This window comes from Dendrobates tinctorius, unplaced genomic scaffold (genome assembly GCF_039654945.1).
Source record: "Dendrobates tinctorius isolate UK_male_01 unplaced genomic scaffold, ASM3965494v1 ptg000086l, whole genome shotgun sequence".
Classification (NCBI taxonomy): Eukaryota; Metazoa; Chordata; class Amphibia; order Anura; family Dendrobatidae; genus Dendrobates; species Dendrobates tinctorius.
Window position 1 is genome coordinate 56,511,067 of NW_027361754.1, and position 23,811 is coordinate 56,534,877.

Below are 23,811 nucleotides of genomic sequence, written 5' to 3' on the forward strand. Positions count from 1 at the left end.
GGCACAGCTGCCTGTGACCAAAGTGACGAGAAGATAATGGAGATTTTGAATCTCTGCGCACACTTTTGGACACTGGACACTTGTGGATTGTGTGAGGCCCACTGATATCTGAGCGCTATGTGACAGGCTCGATGGCACAGCTGCCTGTGACCAAAGTGACGAGAGGATAATGGAGATTTTGAATCTCTGCGCACACTTTTGGACACTGGACACTTGTGGATTGTGTGAGGCCCACTGATATCTGAGCGCTATGTGACACGCTCGATGGCACAGCTGCCTGTGACCAAAGTGACGAGAGGATAATGAAGATTTTGAATCTCTGCGCACACTTTTGGACACTGGACACTTGTGGATTGTGTGAGGCCCACTGATATCTGAGTGCTATGTGACACGCTCGATGGCACAGCTGCCTGTGACCAAAGTGACGAGAGGATAATGGAGATTTTGAATCTCTGCGCACACTTTTGGACACTGGACACTTGTGGATTGTGTGAGGCCCACTGATATCTGAGTGCTATGTGACACGCTCGATGGCACAGCTGCCTGTGACCAAAGTGACGAGAGGATAATGGAGATTTTGAATCTCTGCGCACACTTTTGGACACTGGACACTTGTGGATTGTGTGAGGCCCACTGATATCTGAGCGCTATGTGACACGCTCGATGGCACAGCTGCCTGTGACCAAAGTGACGAGAGGATAATGGAGATTTTGAATCTCTGCGCACACTTTTGGACACTGGACACTTGTGGATTGTGTGAGGCCCACTGATATCTGAGCGCTATGTGACAGGCTCGATGGCACAGCTGTGACAAAAGTGACTAGAGGATAAGGGAGATTGGATTGCTTTTAAAAAAGCAGTTTGCGGAGCAGTGGGTAAACAGCAATGCCAGCGTGTCAGGAAGCCTTAAAAGGCAGCCCAACAACCAACACCACTTGTACACCACAATATAGCCTCCCCTTGCACTGCACACACAGTGACTTGTGTGTTGTGCAGGCCAAATCGCTAGCAGCAGAAGCAGTTTTTTTGTCTTCTTCCCTGCCTAACGCTCTCCCTACAGAATCAGCAGCAACCTCTCCCTATACTAAGATCGGCAGAAGTAAGATGGCGGTCGGCGTGCACGCCCTTTTATACCCCCTGTGACGCCCACCAAAGCAAGCCAATCACTTGCATGCCCTTCTGAAAGATGGTGGTGACCCGTGCCTAGGTCATCACGTTGCCCACAGTGTCCGTGGATCCTGATTGGCTGAAAAAGAGCGCAAAACAAACTTTTGAAACGCGACTTTGGCGCGTAAGTCGCCGACCTCGTGGCCGACCTCATCCTAGGGTCGGGTTTCGTTTCATGAAACCCGACTTTGCCAAAAGTCGGCGACTTTTGAATTTTTTCGACCCGTTTCGCTCAACTCTAGTCCCCATTCAAGCACAGATGTATATAAATTTTTGTGAAGAGCACATACGACATTTTAGACACTAGAAACCATTAAGCCAAACACATGGTGTCATCCAGTTGAAGAGGAACCCAGCAGGGAAACCAGCAACAAATATTTAGTTTCCTTACACTGTTAACATAGGAGAAGTGAAGTATTGCACCTTGAAATCATTATGCTGAGTAATGAACGGACATACTGAGCCCTCCAAAGCTAGGGACACTCTTTATAATTACTGTCTATACATGGTAATAAATGAAGGATCTCATTTCTTTCAAGTCATATTTATGCTACTGGGTACAGGTAGTCCTTGGCTAATAGACTTGTCTTTCACAAAAATGTCCTAGGACATCGGAGAATAACATCACCAAAATAATTGGCCACCGTAGTAATGGCTACGCATAGACATATCGATCTTGTCATGAGTTTACTGCGACAAAGAGGGGCCAGAAGAACGCAGTGTCTGATTTCACGTATTTGTCCACTGATTAGAACCACTTCTCCTTGATATTAAATGGTGCAGGTTTCTGTTAACAGTGAAAGGGATAAACTGTTTTGCTTAGAGTCTCTGAAGCCTTCCTGCTTGAGTGATCTCAGCTGTTTAGTTTTGGACACTCTCGTCTGCAATATATAATTGCCTTGGGCAATTTGGATTGTCAGTGTTAGTCTTGTACTGCCTGGTGTGGAGTGGAAGAGTCAGTTGTTGGTAGAGGCATTTGGAGTATTGTTCTGAGACTTTTGCTTGGTGTTTCAGCTGTGTACAATTCCTCATCCTCTCCTATTTAGTTTACATTCCTTTTCTCCCCAGTATTCCCCTGTTGCCTGTGAGTGCATATTTCTATGTTTGGTATTTTCATTTATCCCTGTACATCCTCTCTTGTTAGTCTGGTTTTTGCATATACATACACTATTAATCTCCACTTCCCTGAGTGGGGGAGGAGGACAGATATAGGGCTGATCCAGGAGTTCAGCAAGTTACCAAGTATCTTTACCAACAGAAATAATCCGGGGAGCAAGGATTCTAAGGTGCCCATAGCGTTAGAGACAGCAAAGGAGCCCCTGACTCTGGGTATTCTGACAACAGGGTCGTGACAGATCTATTTCTAGTGGTATAGATCCCATACACATTAGAGTTTTGTCTGCTAAACCTGCTGATATTAATGGGTTTGGCCGACGGTCTAATGTGTGTATGGGGTGCCTGCCAACTGATGGTTGCGAGAGATGTCGATTGGACGTGTGTGATTTCGGACTACTGGTCGCATTGTTCTCCCAGAAAATAGATATCTCTCATTCGCTATTTCATAGGCAAAATAAAAGCGTTCTGCTGACCAAGGTATGGTTTTGCCGGCGCATGCACCCTTTTTGCGCTGCGCCGACATGCGCTAAACGCACCGTGTTGCATTTTTGTGCGCTCGGTGTAGCGCAAAAAGGGTGCATGCGCCGGCAAAACCATACCAGCGCAACGGCTAGTGTACCCAACGCTAAATATTGGGTGCGCTCGTCGCATGCAGTGACATGTGCCCATAGGAGGAGGCGTGGCCGGGGGCAGAGCTTAGCGGCGGCCCTGCGCTGCGCCTCCTAACGCTAGTGTGAAACTAGCCTAATGTGTATGGGAAGCTTTAGTGCAAAATATATCTAGATATACGATGTATTGTTCAAAGAATCACACTACCTTTGAGTATCTGTTTGAACTCCTGCAATAATACTTCATGAGTGACCTCAGCTCCTGGCATTCCTGGGGGCCCCGGAGGCCCTTGTGGCCCTGGTGGGCCTGGTGGCCCAGATAGTCTCTGAACAATAAAAAAAATTAAAACATTATGGTATGTACAGTCCAGTGCTCCCCAATTTATTGCATTATTTCTAGAAGTGATCTTAAGGTACCAACACACATAAGTTGTTCAAAACCACCAATTTTGGAGTTGTTGTTTCAGGACAGCAATCTAAGATGTTTGAGCTTCTTTATCTGGAGCACAGAAACCTTTTAGTCTGGATTCATATCTCAATATATTCTTGTTCAATCACTGGGACCAACACCAATCCTAAGAACGGAGGCTTTGCAGAGCCCCATCTGAATGGAGCAGAGTTTGGGACTACCCAAAATTGACGATCACAGTCCTCTAAATGCGTCTTTCACTCCATCCACATGGGGCTTGCAGAGGAATTGATTGGGGTCATATCCTATCAATAGGTCATCATAACCCATATTTGTGATACTAACTACCCCTTAAAGCCAAAATATATTTACAATATATTAATATCAGCAAATATTCATACTTTTAAATTAGAGATCAATTGTATGGGAAAATATTGCAGAGTAGGGAGTTTGGGAAAAATGGATCTGTCCAACAATGGTGAAAAACCGAGCAATTTATATACTCACAGAATTCTTGTTAGATTTACATTTCTTTTTGGGGTATGTTTCATCGTTAGTTCGGTCTCTAAAATTCACCCATGTAAGTGCAGGATCTGGTTTTTCAGGACCAAGTGATTCAGGAAGCTGAACAAAAGATAGAGAAAGAACCTTACATTAAAATAGAGATAAGCAAATAAATTCTCAGGACCCTGGTCCAAGCAGCAGATCAGGAGACAGTGGCTGCATGATGGGAGCTCTGCAAAGGCCACACCACAACGATGACATCATAACAGGCCAGCCAATCAATATAGGAGCTGGCAGGTAGGAGACAGTTCTCAGGACTCCCATCCGGAAGACACAAAGTAATGACCTTGCTGCAAAATACTGACTTTGCACAAAATTATTCACTGTGCAACACATTGATAAATTTAGGGGCAAGACAGCCACAAGCAAATCTGATTCCTTACATCGTCAGCTAGCTGCAGCCAGTGCTCCATAACACTGTAGTGTCATCACTGGGGAAATGAAATTACATGGTTTTCATTTAAATCAATGAAAGGCCAGATTCACATTTCAGATTTTATCTTCTATGCAAAAAAAGAACACATTTCAGTGTGCTTGATACTGTTTTCATCGATTTTTGGTCCTTTTTTCACAAGTGTCATCTGTTTTATTTTGCATGAAAAAAACTGATGTTTACAAAGCTCCTCCTTTTACTGTTCAGTGAAAAACGGACAGCACACGGGTGCAACACAAGTGGCATCAGCAAGATGTTCATTTTTACCATGGCCTCATTTACTGGAATGGTCAAATCTGATCTGCACAATGGATCAAAATCAGACATATGCTGGATTTTTTTTTTTCATAAAAAAAAGCAACGTTATGCGAAATGGGACATACGCTATAATAGGCATTTGTCCTATTCACAATATACAATGAATAAAACACATACACAAAAATCACATGTGTGAATGGGGCCTAAGTTGCTGCTCGAGAAGGATTAGTCTTTACAACAGGCAGGAAAGAGCATATTAGACAGAAGGGAGACGAGAAGTGACTTTGGAATACTTTTTAGGGATAAGAAAAAGCTGTTATTAAATAAAATTATCAAATAAAACTTTTAAGACTGCCATCATTCTATATGTAGGGAAATATATATGTATGTGCAAAAATAAATGTATAAGAGCCTTTAGACTTCGAATATGCCAAACAATATCCTTTTTTTATAACGGGTCTTCATGGCGACATACGCCGCTTTATGCTTGTTCCTTGACATATGTCAGAGCCTTCCATTCCGGATATATTGCTAACAAATACTTTCACATAAAGGCTTAAAAGTGAATTCAAAAGAATCTAAAGGCAACTAAAAAAAATATTCATTTTAATCACAATTTTTCTGCCTTCTTGATGAATTCCATGGACTAGAATTTCGCTTTACTTCAACGCAGCAAATGGCATGATCCGCAGCCTGCCTGCCGTGCCTCATATGTGTCCTGTAACACTTTAAACCCGCCAGCGTGGTAAATGAAAGGCTTCAAATGAAGTGTCCATGGCACCTACTAGTGTAATGACTGCTGGAACTAGTAGATGTGTTAATGAAAACATACACAGAGGGAAAATATTGAAGGAAATGTACGTCAGTACAGCAGTACTTACCCTGTGTGATCAGAGTCCTGAACTACTAGGGTGGACATTCAGTTTATAGTAAAACTGGGATCACATGAGTGTATTTCATGGTCCATATACAGACAAAAATGCTTTGTCTGGCGGCGACTCTCCTTACCTAAACTTACAACCACATATGGGTCTATAAGGCTGTAAGTTTGGGTTGGGAGATCCGTGGTCAGTCTGATCCATACGCAGATCGTAAAATACACTAAGATGGGAAAATATGGCAATTTTATTTCCTCCCATCTAGCAAGTTTTAGTACAATGATAATTCCAGGTGCCTTGCCCAAGGGTGCCTAAACTGTTGTTCACACCCTAACAATTTGGCACTAAGAATAAGAATAAACAGTCAATAGAGATGCCTGGCGATGACATCTCGTAAAGCCGTGTCCCTCAGCGGATAAAAGGTGCAATGCAACATTGAAAATGTTATATCTCATATGGATAATAAACTTTCATATACCATTTGTATAAAGTTCTCAGCCTCCGATTTTCGGCCCCCAAAGTGGCATCTGCTGTAAGACTCAGTGTCAATGTCTGACCAAGGAGAGGTTAAAGAAGTCAGCCGTCGGCTCGTTTCGGCAAAAGTATGCTTTCCCCATTAGTGAAATGAGGGTATGTGCATGTGCCAGCCACACTTCAAACAGGATGCAATAAAACCCAGCAGCGAGAATAATAGCCATTGGGCAAGACCATTGTGCTCGTAAAAAACAATATCAATTTTATTTCTAATAATAAAATAAAAGAACAATAATTTCTGCTGGTGAGGCAAGAAAAGATGGCAAGGAAAAGATATGTCTTGTGCAATATGGGTATTAAATCGGCTTTGTCTCTGTAGCACCTTGCAGGCTCTAAATGATGCAAATTTATCAAATATACAGTCATGGCTGAAAGTGTTGACACCTTCAGAAATTTTTCCAGAAAATTAATTTTTTCCCAGAATATTATTGCAATTACAAATGTTAGTGATGCACATGTTTATTTCCTTTGTGTGTAATGGAACAACACAAAAAAAGAGGAAAAAAGGCAAATGGGACATAATTTCACACAACACTGCAAAACTGGACTGGATAGCATTGTTAGCGTCTTTCCAAAATTGTGAGTATACAACTTTGTTTCAAGCATATGATGCTCATTCAAACTCACCTGAGGCAAGTAACAGGTGAGGGCAATATGCAAATCACACCTGAAGCCAGGTAAAAAGAAGCTGATTCAATCTTTCCATTGTGTGTCTGTGTGTGCCTCACTAAGCATGGAGAACAGAAAGAGGAGAGGAGAATTGTCTGAGAACCAAAATTGTTGAAAAATATCAACAATCTCAAGGTCACAAGTCCATCTCCAGAGATCTTGATGTTCTTTTGTTCACCGTGCGCAACATAATGAAGAAGTTTACAACCCATGGCACTGTAGCTAATATCCCTGGACAACAGAGAAAATTTGATGTAAGGTTGCAATGGAGGATAGTCTGGATAGTGGAAAAGCAGCCCCAATCAAGTTCCAAAGAAATTCAATCTGTCCTACAGGCTCAGGGAGCATAAGTGCCAGTGCGAACTACCTGTTGACATTTGAATTAAATGAAACTGTATGGCAGAAGACCCAGGAGCACCTCGCTCCTGACACAGAAACATAAAAAAGCTATACTGCAATTTTCCAAAAGGTTCGTAATTAATCCAAAATTTTCTTGGGAAAGTGTCTTGTGGACAGATGAAACCAAGATAGAGCTTTTTGATAAAGCACATCATTCCACTGTTTACCGAAAAAATCCAAAGAAAAGAACACAGCACCTACAGTAAAATATGGTGGAGATTGAAAGATGTTTTGAGGTTGTTTTGCTCACTTTGGCACTGGGTGCCTTGGCTGTGTGCAAGGCATCATGAAATCTGAAGATTACCAAAGGATTTTGGGTTGCAATGTAGTGCCCAGTGTCAGAAAGCTGGGTTTGCATCCTCAGTCATGGGTCTTCCAGCAGGACAATGACCCCAAACATACTTCAAGAATCCCTCAGAAATGGATGGAAGCAAAGCACTGGAGAGTTCTGAAGTGGTCAGCAATGAGTCCAGATCTAAATCCCATCGAACACCTGTAGAGAGATCTTAAAATTGCTGTTGGGAGAAGGTGAAATATGAGAAACCTGGGGCAGTTTGCAAAAGAAGAGTGGCCCAAAATTCCAGTTGAGTGGTGTAAGAAGCTTGTTGATGGTTATAGGAAGCGATTGATTGCACTTATTTATTCTAAAGGGTGTGCAACCAAATATTAAGTTGAGGGTGCCAATAAATTTGTTGGGTCCATTTTGGGGGTTTTGTGGGAAATTATGTTCAATTTGCTTTTTTTCTCATTTTTTCATGTTGTTCCAGTTCACACAAAGGAAATAAACATGTGTATAACAAAACATGTGTAATTGCAATAATTTTTGAGGAAAAATACTATTACTACATTTTCTGAAACAATTTAAAGGGTGCCAACACTTTCGACCATAACTGTATATAACTGTACATTAATAAAGATTTCTATAAAGAGTATAAATAAATATATATTTCTCACTGAAGTCAAGACATCACAAATATGTAAATGTAGTGAGGGTCATCATAAGAATATAAGTACTCCTTGATTATTGTGGGGAGTTTTGCAGTATTGGTTCCTTCACATTGAGTAAATCTGCCATATACACTATTATGGGGTCTGATCTACTAAAGTGTGGTTAAGGCTGAGGCTTGTCGCAGCTTCGACTGTTACATGTTTCGTGCAGCCAAAAGTTGCTGTACGCCGCTGCTGAATCTCAGCATGCAACTCACAAGGTACTGCGACTGTGTTAAACAAGTTGTCGACTATCCAAATCGTTCTAACTTTTTGTGACCTGCTTATCGCAGTCTCAGTATCTTGAAATGCACTGTTTTTAGAATGTTTCATATTATATTATTAAGGCTACATTCATACAGATACACAGCACACTGGCCCAAAGAGCTTAATGGATCCATTCACACATTCAGTTTTAACAGATCCATGTGTCCATTGTGTTAAACTCAGAAAAATGTCCTATTCTCATCCATTTTTCCATAACACATTTGATCATTCAAGTCTATGTGATCCATAAAAAATGGATGACAAATGGAAGACATTTTACATCAGTTTTTCATCTATTTTTTGCTGAGCCATTGCTTATGTGTTAAAAGGGACATCTAGGGCTTTGTAAAAAAGAAAAAGTGCCTAAGCACTAACAGGCTGGTAATTACTACTTACCTGCCTGTTGTGCTCGCCGCTTTTCTTCGTCAGCACGAAGGAGTCACAGACCGCTTCTGCCAGCGATTCAGCTGCCTCTGCTGATGTCGATAGAGCAGCGGCATCTTTTCCTCCCTGCTATGTCAATGGGAAGTGACTGCCAATGACCAATGATAATTGACCGCTGACTCCCCATTGCCTAACTGCAGGGAGCCAGCTGTTAATCAGCATTGCATGGCAGTCACATCCCGTCGATAGAGCAGGGCGGAAAAGAAGCCGCCGCTCTATCGTCGTGACATCAGCAGAGACAACTGAATTGCCGGCAGAAGCGGTCTGTGTCAGCGAAGAGTGGCGCCAGTCACGACAGGCAGGTAGATAGCAACTATCAGCCTGTTAGTGCTTAGGATTTTCTTTTTTTTACAAAGTCCCAGATATCCCCTTTATTGTAAAAAAGTACAGTCTACTTTCTTTAGATGAGAAAAAAAATATGCAAAACAGATGTAAAGATGGAAACGGAAGTGCGAATGTAGCCTAATTCGCGGCTAACTTTTGACCACAGTGTTTCTTTTAGTCCACAATAATGATGCAATAAATTACAACATTTTGCCAAAAACCTTTTGTGCAAAAGAAGCTAGATTTTTAATAAAAATACCCATTTTTATTGTTTGACAATAAAGTCATAACACTTTGAGCTTTTTGTTGTATGTTTTACATTGATTGTATTTTATCTGGATCTTTGTATCTGATGAATAAGTGTTGATTACTGGATTTGCATTCATAGTGCACTTTCTCATCTGGAATTGTACTTTTTTCTTTTTTATAAAAATGTGTAAAAACTCCTCTTTATTTATTAGATCTTTTTGTTGTCTCCTCATGTTACATTATGATTCCAGTTGATAACATTATGTCCCAATGGGGGATTTTTATCCTCTTATTTACTACTTGTTTGCAGCAAATTCTGCAAAACAATTTATAAGTATTGGATTACAATTAGATTTAGATTGAAAGGTCACATGTATGACAACCGATTAAAGATAATACACTGTCTGTTTCCATACACAACCAGAAAAATATTGAAAAACGCTATGAGAATGAAGGGAAAAACCTGCATGAAATTACTCAAAAGAGTGAAGGGGAGTATGAGCAAAGTTACTATAAATTGCCCATTGTTAAACTTTTTGTTGCTTTTAAACCTTGAAAAGACCAGAAGTAACTCAACTATATATAACGTTAGGTTAGATTTTAGCATTCGTAGCATATGAGCAATGCACCACTGGTGGACACAGACAGAAGAGGGCCTCTGTGCAAGAACAATAAATGGGCCCTTTGCAGTCCTATTTATTATTTAACTGCCTTCGAATCGATCTCAAGCCATGGCGACTTGATGGATGGACACTCTGTAGGAAGATCGATCTTGTGCAAGTGGGTCGCCCTCCCAGGGCTGTGGGGTACTCGGTACCAGGCCGGTGTCAACGGGATGTGTCACAGCGGCGGTGACCCGGTCCGTGGCCCTGGGCGCCCAAGTAATGGGGGAATTGAAATGGTGGAATGAAGTTAAATGAATAGTTTGTGACGCCACCTGTGGTGTTTGGCAAGTGAGATGTTACTAGTCTTTCCTTCTTATGGAAGATCAGGTTTCTGTTCAATGTCTTTCTCTTTCTTTCCTTTCCCGTGCCAGCAGACCCAGGTCACCGAGGTCTGCTGCAGCACCTCCTTCCTCCATCCCTCTCCCAGGGATCTTCTCTCCTCACTCCTCTCTCACTGACTGACTGACTGACACTCACTGAAATTCTAAACCTTCCCGCTCTTTTATGTATTCTAACTCCACCCGCCTCCCAGCATGCTTCGTGTTCCAAAGGTGCTCTGCTACACTCCAAGCAGGGAGCCGCAATGTGGCTTTGCTGAACTACTGTGTTGTGTGGGATGCAGGTGTTGGAGCGTGGTCAGGAGCCTCCAACTCACCTGGATGGTGGGGCACCACACCTCAGGAGGAGGTGCAGTACCTCTGCGGCAACTGAATCCTCAGGGGCGCCACACAAGCCTAGATAGATCCACCAGAGTCTTCTCCACCGTTATCTTGATAGCTTCAAGCCATCAGATTCCTGGTTTCCTCTTCTCCTTGTTCCTTCTATTCTTCCGACCATGATGTCCTTCTCCAGTGACCACTCTCTTCGTATGATGTGCAAAGTAGCCAAATCATAGCATGGTGATCCTTGCTTCCAGTGTCATGTCTGACTTATTTTGTTCCAAAATTGATTTGTTTGTTTTACTTGCCATCCATGGTATTGATAGATTCCTTCTCCAGCACCACATTTCGAAGGTGTGGATTCTTCTTCTGTTTGTTTCTTTATTGTCCAGGTTTCACATCGGTATGTTACCACAGAACACACCAAACTATGCTCGAGCCGTGTCTTCATCACCAGTGAAATCTTCCTTGAATTGAAGACCTTGTCCAGTGACTTCATTGTTGATTTGCCCATAGCTATTCAATAGGTCATCAAAGTGCACAATTACACCTGTGTTGCGGGTGGTAGTGGCCCCCTCCCCTCCTGAGCCCCTGTGCGACTGCACAAGTTGCACCAATGGTACATCCGCCCCCGCAATACATCCGAATGCAGGTCTGCATTAATTTTATAAAAGACATATAAAGGTTAGATTAAAAAAAGGTGAGGTTAAAAAAAAAAGGTTAGGTTAAAAAAACCTATATTCTAATCTTAAAAAAAGAATCATATAAAATGTTAAACTTCTTAAATTATTCTTCATTGTCTCAACCCCAGGTGTGAAATATTGGTTAGGTTCTAAGATATTTAGAAATGTAAAAACCACTCAAGGCGTTTTTTTTTTATGGTAGACAAACAGTAATTCACTTTCCACCCAAGTACTGTTGTGAAGTCTGAATGGCTTCTGGAAGGAGCCCCATTGCACAGTGATTATTTAATTACTATGGCATGCAGAAGCGGTCCCAGCTTCTCGCTGGCTGGGATCGTCTTTGTTTTGGCAGCTTTAAGTTGAGGCACTGAGGCAAGGCTGCCAATTCAGGTGCTGCCAGGCGCTGTCCTACTGGACATGAAGCGTAATACCCAGCAGCATGGTGAGTGCACACAGTCTCACAGTTACTTATGCCACTGTTGCTGATTCATAAATCTTTCCGGCCGGCAGAGCTTGGCTGGTGACAGTGACATCTACTGGAGCTGGATAATTTCATGTAGATTATATACAGCTGCAAGTGGAAAAGATTTGCACGCTATATGCACACAACACTGATACAATCCAATTATTAGACTCTTAATAAGCAAAATCACTGGAGGACATCATGGTGGGGAGAATAAAAGGAAGTGAAGAGGAAGACCAGGAACTCCATGGCCTGATACTATCAACATAACTGTGGAGAAGACCCTGGCGGTCCTATCTAGGCTTGCATAGGATCGATCTTCCTACAGAGTGTTAATCCTTCAACTTGCCATGGCTTGATATTTTTTTAAAGAATGAACAAATTGCAAAATGGAAACCAAGGTACTTCCAGTGTCATCCATTCCAGTTGTTTTACCATGATCGTATACATTTCTAGATACTTATCTTTCATTGCATATCAATCTACGGCTTTGATGAGAGTGTTGGCATGGTGGTTTGTGAAACACCCAAAAAATGCAGTTTACAGCTGACAACTTAGAAAACCCAAAAACAGACTTTCCAGTCAAAGTTGTCAACAATCTAGAACAGAGATGACATCAAAAGACATCATACACACAATCTTGTACCCACTGGGTTGGGTATTTCTTTCCACTCGATGATTAGTGCATGTAAAAAAAATCTAACTTGACCTATTTCTCTTAAGGCATCTAATCACAAATTAAAGTGTGACTTTTAAAAAGTTTTGAAATGTCATAGACATGTGTCAAGAGTTTTGATCAGAACCACAAGTAGCTTGCTGCTCTTCTTTTAGATGGAAGTCGGACTCGCTGACCTTTTTGAGTCTCACAGGAGACCAGCATTTTGCTGACCGATTCTGCTCCTTTGTTTTATCAATTATTTGCAAAAAACAACATTAGCCTGAAAAGGTCATTCTTTCAATCGTATTATTTTTTACGAAGCACAATAAAAAGATACTTGTTACTATTCAGACTAAGCCACCAGTTTCTTTCTTGTACTTTTGTGTCTTTTTCATCTTTATCTGCCCCTCTGTGCATCCAGCTTAACATAGCTAGTCTTATCTGCTAAAACTACATTTTATAGCAGTACCTTGCTTCTCTTCAGTGCTTCAGACCCCAATCTTCGGCTTATGTGTTCTCTTAATTAGCCTACATCTCTGAGTTATCATTAAGGTAATCTAAGAGTAGATTTTACCTTCTGTTTCTGTGCACTTTCTGCTCTGATACAGTACCCTGCCTGACTGATTTGATCTTCTGCTATCTACATAAGTATTGCAGCCTGTGTTCTTTACATAATTGTCAGCTGGTTTCTAGCAGAGCTCAACTCTCCTGCACTCCTCAACAACAGAGTTTGTAATAATTACTAGGCATTACAGAGCTGAGCTGTGTTTGTTGCCTGCTGCTGACAGATCAGTAAAGTAAAACCGTAAATGCTTCTCTGCTTCTGCATATGATAGATGATTATCTGCCATATGCATCAACATAGCAGCATTTGCAGTTTCCCAGTGTAGGGGGGAGAGTTTCCGCTATGTAACCGGGCCGGAACCAAGGGGGCTGTCACCAAGGTTCCCAGGGGATTTGTTTCCGGGGGACATAATTAGAGGATGGACCAGAGACAGTTCTAGAAGGTGTGGGGGCAGAGCGGTTATAAAAGGGACACAGAACGCCAGCAGGTGGCACTCGATGGAGCGGGAGAGAGAGAAAGAGCAGAAAGCCTAGGTGGCGCCGGAGAGACGGAAGAAGTCAGCACCTGCCAGGGAGATTGGACAGGGACTCACTGGTACCAGGGAGAGGACAGCACCGAACAGCTCAGCAGAGTGACACCGACCGGACACCGGCGGCCGCGCTCCAGACACAGAGACCTGTGACCGCTGCGGGCCCGATCCTGACCGCGGCCTGCCTTCTGCCACCCGCGACCGCCGCTGCCCGACTCCAGCTCGCGGCTGCGGCCTGCCCGCTGCCACCTGTGGCAGCCGATGATCGACTCCAGCCTGCGGCTGCGGCCTGCCCGCTGCCACCTGCGGCAGCCACTGCCCAACTCCAGCTTGCGACTGCGGCCTGCCCGCTGCCACCTGCATCCGCCACTACCCCACTCCGTCCCGCGGCTGCGGCCTGTGCGCTGCCACTCGCAACCGCCTCCATCCCAGTCCACACGACAGCTGCGGCCCAGACTCTGCGCCCCACGGCAGCCACTGCCCCGTTCCAGACCGCAGCTGCGGCCTATACGTTCAGGCTCACAACCGCCACCACCTCGCCTCTGCAAGGGAGCTCTCCTGGGGCCCGTTGTGCCCCCTCTACACCTGGGCGTAGGAACGCCAGAAGCTTGCATCAACTCCTCGTCGGTTGGACCCAGCAGCTGAGACACCGAACGGACACCTCCTGGACGACAACTCTGCAGGATGTCAGAGAAGGATAAGTGACACTCTGTTGTTAGCGAATTATAATTCCTGGACTCATAGTTGGCCATACCGCGGCCATATAGTTACCGGCACCGTCCGGGTAGTTAATATCGTGTTATCTGTGTGTATTATTGTTTGAATCCCTGCGAGGAACACTATTGTCAGCTTGCCAGTTATCCAAGTGACCCATATATAAAAGTTGAATTTAAGCTTGCTCCGTCTCCGTCTCATCACTGCATCCTGCGTACCTGCAAATACCACACCATCACTAATCTGTCAGCTGCAGGCCACAATCACAGTGCTGCACTGCCTAGTTATTATAAACTTCACTAAGAAGGAGTGCAAGAGAGTTGAGCTCTGCTAGAAACCAGCTAACAATTATGTAAACAACAAAGGCAGCAATACGGATACCCTTTTTTTCTGCAGATAAATTTAGTGTTGTTACCGAGTGCAAATGATCCTAAAAAACACACCTGCAAAGAAGAGTTGATGACCACACCCACTTGACCAACAAGATTGAAACCACATACAGGGAAGAGGGGGCCATATCTCAGGAATGGAGAGGCACAGAAACAAAAAAGAAAATCAACAGCGGACTCAGGAGAACATCAGAATTTAAACAAGTAAAAGAAATACATATTTTTGGCAAGTAGCAGGTCCTTTTAAAGTCATGTCAACCATCAGGCCATGGGTCTCCAGGAGAGCTTTGCTTGACCCATCTAGAAGGACAGGTAATTGTCCCAGAGTGTGTATCTAGAGCTCATATCTGATGATGAGAAACAAGTGACTTTTTTTTAGCATAGGGGCAGCCTTTTGGCCACCACTCCTGAGATTTATTATCCTGCGTCCCTTGTTTGTATGGAGTAGAGGTTGCACATTTTAAAGTAGCGATATACTTTAAAGTGTACAACCTCTACTCCATACAAACCAGTCGTCCTGTCTCTGCAGCTGAAAAACACCACCATGTTTCACTGTTGGGATTGTATTGGGCAGGTGATGAGCAGTGCTGGGTTTTCTCCACACATACTGCTTAGAATTATCACCAAAAAGTTCTATCTTCGTTTCATCAGACCAGAGAATCTTATTTCTCATAATTTTATTTCTCATTTCTCATATTTCTCATAGTCTGGGAGTCCTTCATGTGTTTTTAGCAAACTCTCTGCTGACTTTCATATGTCTTGCACTGAGGAGAGGCTACCAATGGGCCACTCTGCCATAAAGGCCCGACTGGTGGAGGGCTGGAGTGATAGTTGACTTTATGGAACTTTCTCCCATCTCCCTACTCCATCTGTGGAGCTCAGCTACAGTGATCTTGGGGTTCTTCTTCACCTTTCTTCACCAAGGCTCTTCTCTCCCGATTGCTCAGTTTGGCTGGACGACCAGGTCTAGGAAGACTTCTGGTGGTCCCAAACTTCTTCCATTTAAGGATTATTGAGGCCACTGTGCTCTTAGGAACCTTGAGTACTGCAGAAATTCTTTTGTTACCTTGGCCAGATCTGTGCCTTGCCACAATTCTGTCTCTGAGCTCCTTGGCCAGTTCCTTTGACCTCATGATTCTCATTTGGTCTGACATGCACTGTGAGCTGTGAGGTCTTATATAGACAGGTGTGTTCCTTTACAAATCAAGTCCTATCAGTTTAATTAAACTCAGCTGGAATCCAATGAAGGAGTAGAACCATCTCAAGGAGGATCACAAGGAAATGGACAGCATGTGACTTAAATATGAGTGTCTGAGCAAAGGGTCTGAATACTTATGACCATGTGATATTTCAGTTTTTCTTTTTTGATAAGTTTGCAAAAATGTCTACATTTCTGATTTTTTTTTCAGTCAAGATGGGGTGCAGAATGTACATTAATGAGAAAAAAATGAACTTTTTTTAATTTACCAAATGGCTGCAATGAAACAAAGAGTGAAAAATTTAAAGGGATCAGAATACTTTCCGTACCCACTGTATATACTATATATTGATTGTCCAAGAGGGAGCCCATAACCAGCTCTAACTCTCCATTGCAGAAAGTATTGATGAGCCTACATATATTTATGACATAGAATAGCCGGACACCTCAATGAATGCAGGCAAGTCTCCATACAGTACAGATGGGGATAACTTACCTTCCTCCAACATCGTTCTTGTTTTCAGCCTTGTCTGGTAATGTAAAAGCCAGTAAAGCTATTTTTATCCTCACAACCAGGGAATAATAAGGCTCGTTTTACTAGTGCCGTCTGTTATACTAACCAAGTGTGTGTCTGTACTGCGGCCAAGCTACAAATCTCATCTCACACCAGGGAATTGAGAATCTGTAGCTGAGCTCCGGGACTTATACAAATCTCCTATCAGCAAATCAACTTCTGAAATTAGTTGTTTGATTGTGTAATACAAGAGTATCAAAAGCCCCACTGTACTTTGAAATTGACACTTCAAGCCCGACCCGAGCTTCTTGTGGCCTTTTCAAGCATGAAAGGAAATGTAAGCAGGTAACTCCAACCCCGTGCTGAAATATGCCTTTGATTCCTGACATCACTGAAGATGTGACACGCGCTCTTAGAGTAAAATTGACTTAGTTTTGTAATATTGCACTCAAGTTAACAAGCATAAAAGAGCTTTCCACATGTTTCCCAACACAAATCATTTTGAGATGTCATAAAGTGTGATTGGTGGTGGTACAGCGCCTGGGATCTTTACCGTTCTCCCAGGAGCACTTTGCTTTTTGGTGCAGCGCTGATCACACTAGATCATAGATAGATAGACAGATAGATAGATAGATATGAGGATATATAATAGATAGATAATAGATACTGTAGATAGATATGAGGATAGCTAGATAGATGATAGATAGATGATAGATATAAATGGATGGATGGATGGATCGACAGATAGATGGAGGGATGGATGATTGGACGGACAAACGGATGGAGAGACAAATAGATAGATAGATAGATAGATAGATAGATAGATATGGAGATAGATAGATAGCTCGAAAAGGACTGGCTCTTTAATTTGAAGGCTTTATTATCTTAATACACGCTAAAATAAGTTTACTAGAGTACAAAGTGACTCCTTGGCCATTGGGTCACTATCTAAACACCTCAAAGAGCCTCATTGACAAAGGTTTGGACCTTTCCGCTAAGAGCCTCAACATAAAGCACAGTCTATACCATTCGAGCAACATCCGAAATCCAACCATTCCCCATTCGCACAATCATATCTGATCCAATCCAACAAATCCACCTTCCTAGTTGAGCTTTGCCCCTTTATTAAAAAGACTTTGTTCTGCAAGAATTGGGACAGATATAAAAAATATTGGATGGTCTAAAAAATATGAATCACATGGTAGCAATAATATCTTCCCATTGGTGAAACCATAGAACCATTGTATAGATGCTGTTTCAGTAAGTCCTTTATATTTTAATTGTATGTTATCCTTTTTTAATATGACTGTGCACTAATGTCCGGATTTATTTAATCATACGTTGCATGGAAAATGTTACACTACTTACTGCCCTTTAAAAGCAAATTTCTGCCCATCTAGTAAATATTAATATACCCCAGAAATTAGAAACATTTTTAAAATGGTTTTCAGGGCTTCATGTAAATTACTTCAAACACTTTATTTGATTGCAGATTGCACACATCGGGATTCTGCTCTGCTGCCTGCTTGAATGGGCGGCCATGTGGCTGCAAGTATTGCATAGTTGAGATCACATGCCAACTAGTTTTTCATTCACTTTCTCAATATAACATTTAGAAGAGAATGAAAAATTGCTAGTCGGCATGTGACCGAAACAAGACAAATTGCATACTTACGGTCACCTGACAGCCCGCTTTAGCAGGCAACAATATACACATGGTCAGGATTTCACTGTTGCCTGTTTGATCCACTTGATCACAAGCATGTTTTGCATGCATGCAGTTACATGCCGATGAGCTTCTCATCTACTTCTCTCAATAAAACATTAAGAGAAGCAGGAAAAGTTGTTAGTTTTCGCGTGACCGCAACTATGCAAACTGCATACATTATCGTCATTAATTCTGTTATCATTAATAATTGCAAATATGAAGACACCTCACAGACACCAAAAGGTTCCCCATCAGTAACCCATTTCAGCTGTTGTCTGGAGGTCCTCTAGAGGAGCCCTCACATATTAGATAGCTGTCAGCAGGATGATCATTTGACGGACAGATATTTCTCCCGCCTGGCCCAAGAGCTCCCGTGTTCTGTAGGAGGGATCCACGGCACAGCTCCTTTCCCGGATTCTTATCTCCAGGGAAAACAAAAGAATAGGCCACTAAAATTCAACATGTCGGATGCATGAAATGATCTGTCAAGGGATAGTCAAGAGGCCCCCAAACATATTATACTGTCGGCAGATCCCAAGGATATTGGCAGGTTCGGATAACTGTAGTCTCATCTATACGTTGACCTTAAGATGCCCCATACACATTTGTCTGCAGCTGCAGATATCGATGGGATCGGCCAACATTCCTTAGTGTATGGTGACCACAGACAATTGATCTTCTGGGAACATGTTACTACAGCATGTCCGATTTTGACCTGCCAATTGCTTTGCTCTTGCAGAGATCAGCATCCACCAGAAATATCTGGCGACGACTTTCTCTTAAAGAACACAGAAGTGTTTGGCTGAACGAGCACTCCTGCATATGGGAGTACCAGCCAAGGTGATTGTCAAACAACCAATTGGCCAAAGCATCGTTTGGCCAACAGACATCTAATTTGTTTTTGTATCTTTGGATTCTTGCTTAGTTAGGTCAGTGTCTTCCAGACCGTTGTTGCACTTCATCCATCACATACTGCCGTGCCATGCCCGTGGGGTTCTTACCCTACCCTGTGGTCACTTTACATGTCAAACACTCAAGCTTTTGGATTTATTGTTGTAACGGCTGAGATTCACACATCACTCAGAAGAATATTTTGAGTTGATCTTATTTTCTTAACACGCTTCACAATCACTTGTGTCACTCCAGACTCTTTCATCCCGCAACTTTTTAATCCTACTTATTGTTTTGTCCACACTCCACTTCCAGCATCCTCCCTGGATATCCCTTTAAAAGTGCACATTGATTTACACTCAGCAGATTTGCTTTTTTTATCATTTATGAACCAGAATAATCCCCGATGACACCTGTCCAAAAAGTAAAAATATACATTATTTGTGCAAAGTTTCAAATATCTCCCCACACCCTCAGACAATGTTTCTAGGTAAACAATGGCACAGATCAGCTTTTCTTCTCCAGAAATTCTTTTAAGGAATAATATTTATACAATGCATTAGCCCAACACTCATATCTGTTATAGTTTTTATTCTCAATCTCAGGCTTGGGATCACTGCACATATAATTTACCAATAGGAGTAAATACTATCAAGTTAATTTAAATATTTTGTCTGATATGCCTTGCCTCCGAGCCCTTGTCTACACAGACACTTTATGTGTGCCAGTGGATCGCGAAGCTCTAAAATGTTCCAAATCATGAAGAGCACGGCTCGTACTCACATCATAATGGGACTCATTCGTCTTGATGAACGATAGGTCTGGTTAGAGAGGCTATCAAGCTTGGAAAACTTTTATCATATACCTTATTGGGAATTTCTAATTTAAAAGGATTCTGGGATCTTTATCTCTTGGTCATAGTGCAAAGCTCTTGCTCTGGAAGTCTTGCCCTGTCCTACATTACAAAGATAATCTAATGTTATGAATGGACACTGGGCAATGCCTCATCTATCCCTTGTTGGTGTTGCAGGGAAATTTTCGAGTCTCAGAAATGACTGCAGACTTTACTTCTGACACAGGACAACCCCTTTTACACATTTGCGCTGATTGCTGGAGGACACAATAGTATTTCATCCTACAGAATTGTCCATAACCCAAAACTAGGACCATGATACAGGTCAACAAAAGTAGCAAACTCCAAAATCTTGCCTGATGTAGACTTCCACTTGAGATTGAAGAGTCCCTTTCTCCCTGTTCTTCAGAGAGAAGATACCTTCTGGTGCCCACAAGATAGCAGCCAGTTTTGTTTAGTCTTCAGAACACTGTCAATGGGGGATCTCTACTGTGGTCAAGAAATATCAGAGACTGAACTTACAAGAGCAGGGATGGTCCTATCGTATTCCATTGGTTTGATCATAGTTTATCTTCTTGAACTCGCCATGAAGCCTGATCGCTCCTTACACTAGTGATATTTACAAAGAGTGGCCAAAATACCTAGAAAGTAAGCTGTAACACCAGAAATGAATGATCTTCCATGTTACCTACCTAAAAAAGTTAAAAAAACAAAAAACAAAAGAGGCAACAGAAATATTTGTTTGTCAAGGTCTGAAAGTCCGATCTTTGGGGCAATTACAGTAATCATAAGAAACTCTCCTTCATTGTAAAAAATGGAAACTCTTGTCATGTATAAATGCCCTTCTAGGGATTGGATACATGTTAGTTAAGTTTTGTTTATTTTCTTAGCATCTGCATCCAAATTTCTTAACCATTTGTATGTGTATGTAGGGAAGCAGACTGACCTATGGACCTGTCTGAAGCAGGAAAGTGAATGTAAGATGTGCAGTAAATTGTAAGCATCGTTCCTATTCTGCTGTGTTCCGGACTTTGTCCTTACTGTTGCCCTTAAGCCTGGCTTCATTCGGCCATACTGGTTCCTGTGACATCACCGCCTGTTGGTCCCGCCCGCCGGGTTTAAATAGCTTTCCTGGACGTGACTACCTTGCTTGTATATCTCGTCCTGTACCTGATCGGCTAGCTGGGAGTTGCACGCTGTGCTACCTCCTTCCTTCCTTCTGAATCCACCTGGATTACCTGCTGCCTAACCGCCGCCGCCTGGACCTTCTGACGGTGTCTGCCTGAAGGCTCCTTCCAGCCCTGCCTCCACCGCTCACCGCTCCTACAGCACTCACGGTATGCGCTGAAGATCTTGACTGCTGTGTGCGTTTCACCTGAGAGACTTATCCCTGCTACCTTTACTCACTCAGTATCAATTACCTAGTGACTTTCTCTGCCACTGCACTGTGCCCGAAGATCCCCCTCCCGCAAGGGAGAGGGCTAAGTGACTGTCCTTGCCTGCATTCTTAAGACTGTGTCTGCTTACATCTACATAGTGCTGGTGTACAACTTGCTATCTACTGGACTGAGTTCTGCTGCTGTTACCACTGCTGTCATTGTCTGGCTCCGCCAGCACCTGTGCTGTTCTGTGCTGCTTGTTTAATACAAACTACTTTCACGTATACCTGTGTCTGTGACTCTATCATCTAGCCACAGTCTTCATAGAAACCTACTATACATCATTACAAGATATACAAGCCCCCAATATGGAGACCGCAGGTGTAGAGTCCCTGGAGAAACGTGTAAGCAAGCAGCTTGCTTTGATACGGCAGGATGTGGCAGGCATTAGGACCCAGCTGGACATGCTGGAGCAACGTATCGAACACAACGCCGGGGCAGCAGAGGCACAGTTGCAATGACTGGCAAATCGGATTACGGCGCTGGAACAAGCAGCTCCTCTTCAGGGTGATCGTGTTCTGGCGTTGGAGCAAGCGATTCCTATGCAGCTCGATCGGATTGCTGCTCTGGAACAGGCCCCAGCCGCGCAGGTAGCAGGTGCTGCCCGGGATACTACACCGACCTTCCCGAAGCTTCCACCCTTCCGGTTCGCTGGTGAGAGGGATAAATTCCGAGGATTTTTGAACCAGTGCCGGATCTTCTTTGCTGCTCATGCCCCACAGTTCACTACTGAACGCTCCAAAGTTCTGACTATAGTCATGCTGCTGTCTGGTAAGGCGCTCGCGTGGGCCAACCCTTTGATTGAGACCGACGACCCCCTGCTTAACTCTATGGACAATTTCATTGCCGCAATGACGCAGATGTTTGATGACCCGAACCGAGCTAATACTGCTGAGACGACGCTGCTGACCCTTTGGCAGGGGAAGCGTTCGGTGCTGGAGTATGCATTGGACTTCCGTAGATGGGCTTTAGACACCACCTGGAACGGGGCAGCCAAGCAGGCCATCTTCCGCAGGGGATTGTCTACGGCAGTTAAGGATGAACTGGCACGCGGGGACTCGCCCGTGCTTCTTGGGGACGTCATCAATCACTGCATCCGTATTGACAATCGACTCTCCGAGCGCAGACAGGAGCGCTGGTCTGATCTACGGTTTAATAACACTGTTCCGTTCTCTTCTCCCTCCAGAGATGTCACCAGCAGGAGGAATCCCGAGCCCGAGCCCGAACCGATGCAGGTGGATGCCGTACGTAGAAATCCTCCTGATGCCCGCAAGGAGCATCGCTTTAAGGAAAACCTGTGCTTCTACTGCGGGGGGACCAGTCACTTCATCTCCGAGTGTCCAGTCAGGAGACGTAAGACGGCTGCAGCTATCATTGATTGTAACTCCGAGGCGGGGGAGTCCTGCGTCCTAGATCTGAACAATTCGGGGGGCAGAGACAATCAGAGAGACCTGGACTTTGCCGATATGAATTCGCTGGCATCTCTTCCATTGAACGCAGTGGTGATCTCGATGACATCCGTCGTTTCCTCCTACTTCGCTACTAAGAAGAATTCCCACTATTACCTATCCTTGAGGGTCTGCTTCCAGGGTCGGTGTGTCGAGAGCGCTGCCATGTTGGACTCCGGGGCCAGTGGGAACTTCATGGATATCGCGTTTGCAAGGAAGCATGGAATCAGGGCAGTGAAGAGGGAGTCGTCAGTCTTGATGGAGACAGTAGACGGGTCGCCACTTACATCTGGACCGGTAACCATGGAGACTGAGTCGGTGAAGGTATGCATTGGAGAGGAACATGTGGAACATTTGTCCTTTTTACTAATATCTTCTCCTCACTTCCCTATTATCCTGGGGTTACCTTGGCTCCAGGTTCAGAATCCTCGCATCAACTGGGAGACCAGGGAAGTGCAGTTCCCTCCAAGTTCTAACAGCAACCCCGCTATTCCTAAGGTCGCTGCTATCCCCAAGGTAGTAGCTACGACTGAGGGACAATTACCACCGGAGTATCAGGATCTGGCAGAGGTATGTGACAAGAAGAGGGCAGATATGTTACCTCCCCACCGGCCTTAGGATTGCCCGATAGAACTGGTATCTGGGGCGGAGATCCCATTCGGGCGTATTTACCCTTTGTCTGGTCCTGAATTAAAGGCCTTGAAGGACTTCATCGACGAGAATCTCGCCAAGGGCTTCATCCGACCGTCTACTTCTCCTGCAGGTGCACCAATCTTCTTCGTGAAGAAAAAGGACGGGGGTCTGCGTCCTTGCATGGACTACCGTGATTTAAACAAGGTAACGGTCATGAATCGGCACCCGCTACCCTTAATCTCTGAACTACTGGAGAGGGTGAAGCAGGCTAAGATATTCACCAAACTGGATCTTCGGGGAGCCTACAATCTCGTGAGAATTCGGTCTGGAGATGAGTGGAAGACGGCCTTCCGCTGTCGTTATGGACACTTCGAGTCACGGGTCATGCCGTTCGGACTACGAAATGCTCCTGCAACCTTTCAGCATTTTGTTAATGACATTTTCCGAGATGTGCTTGATGTATTTATGGTTGTGTATCTCGATGACATTTTAATCT

General features: G+C 43.6%; 1 protein-coding gene across 1 annotated transcript in view; it reads right to left on the minus strand.

Moving 5' to 3' along the window:
* C1QTNF12 (C1q and TNF related 12) overlaps positions 1-23,811 on the minus strand; it is a 62,155-nt gene that overhangs the window by 22,084 nt on the left and 16,260 nt on the right. Inside the window, exons 2-3 of the mRNA XM_073585424.1 lie at positions 3,808-3,924; positions 3,100-3,217 (exon numbers count right to left, since the gene is read on the minus strand). Of these exons, the coding sequence (XP_073441525.1) occupies positions 3,100-3,217; positions 3,808-3,924 (235 nt within the window). The remainder of the gene's footprint in view (positions 1-3,099; positions 3,218-3,807; positions 3,925-23,811) is intronic.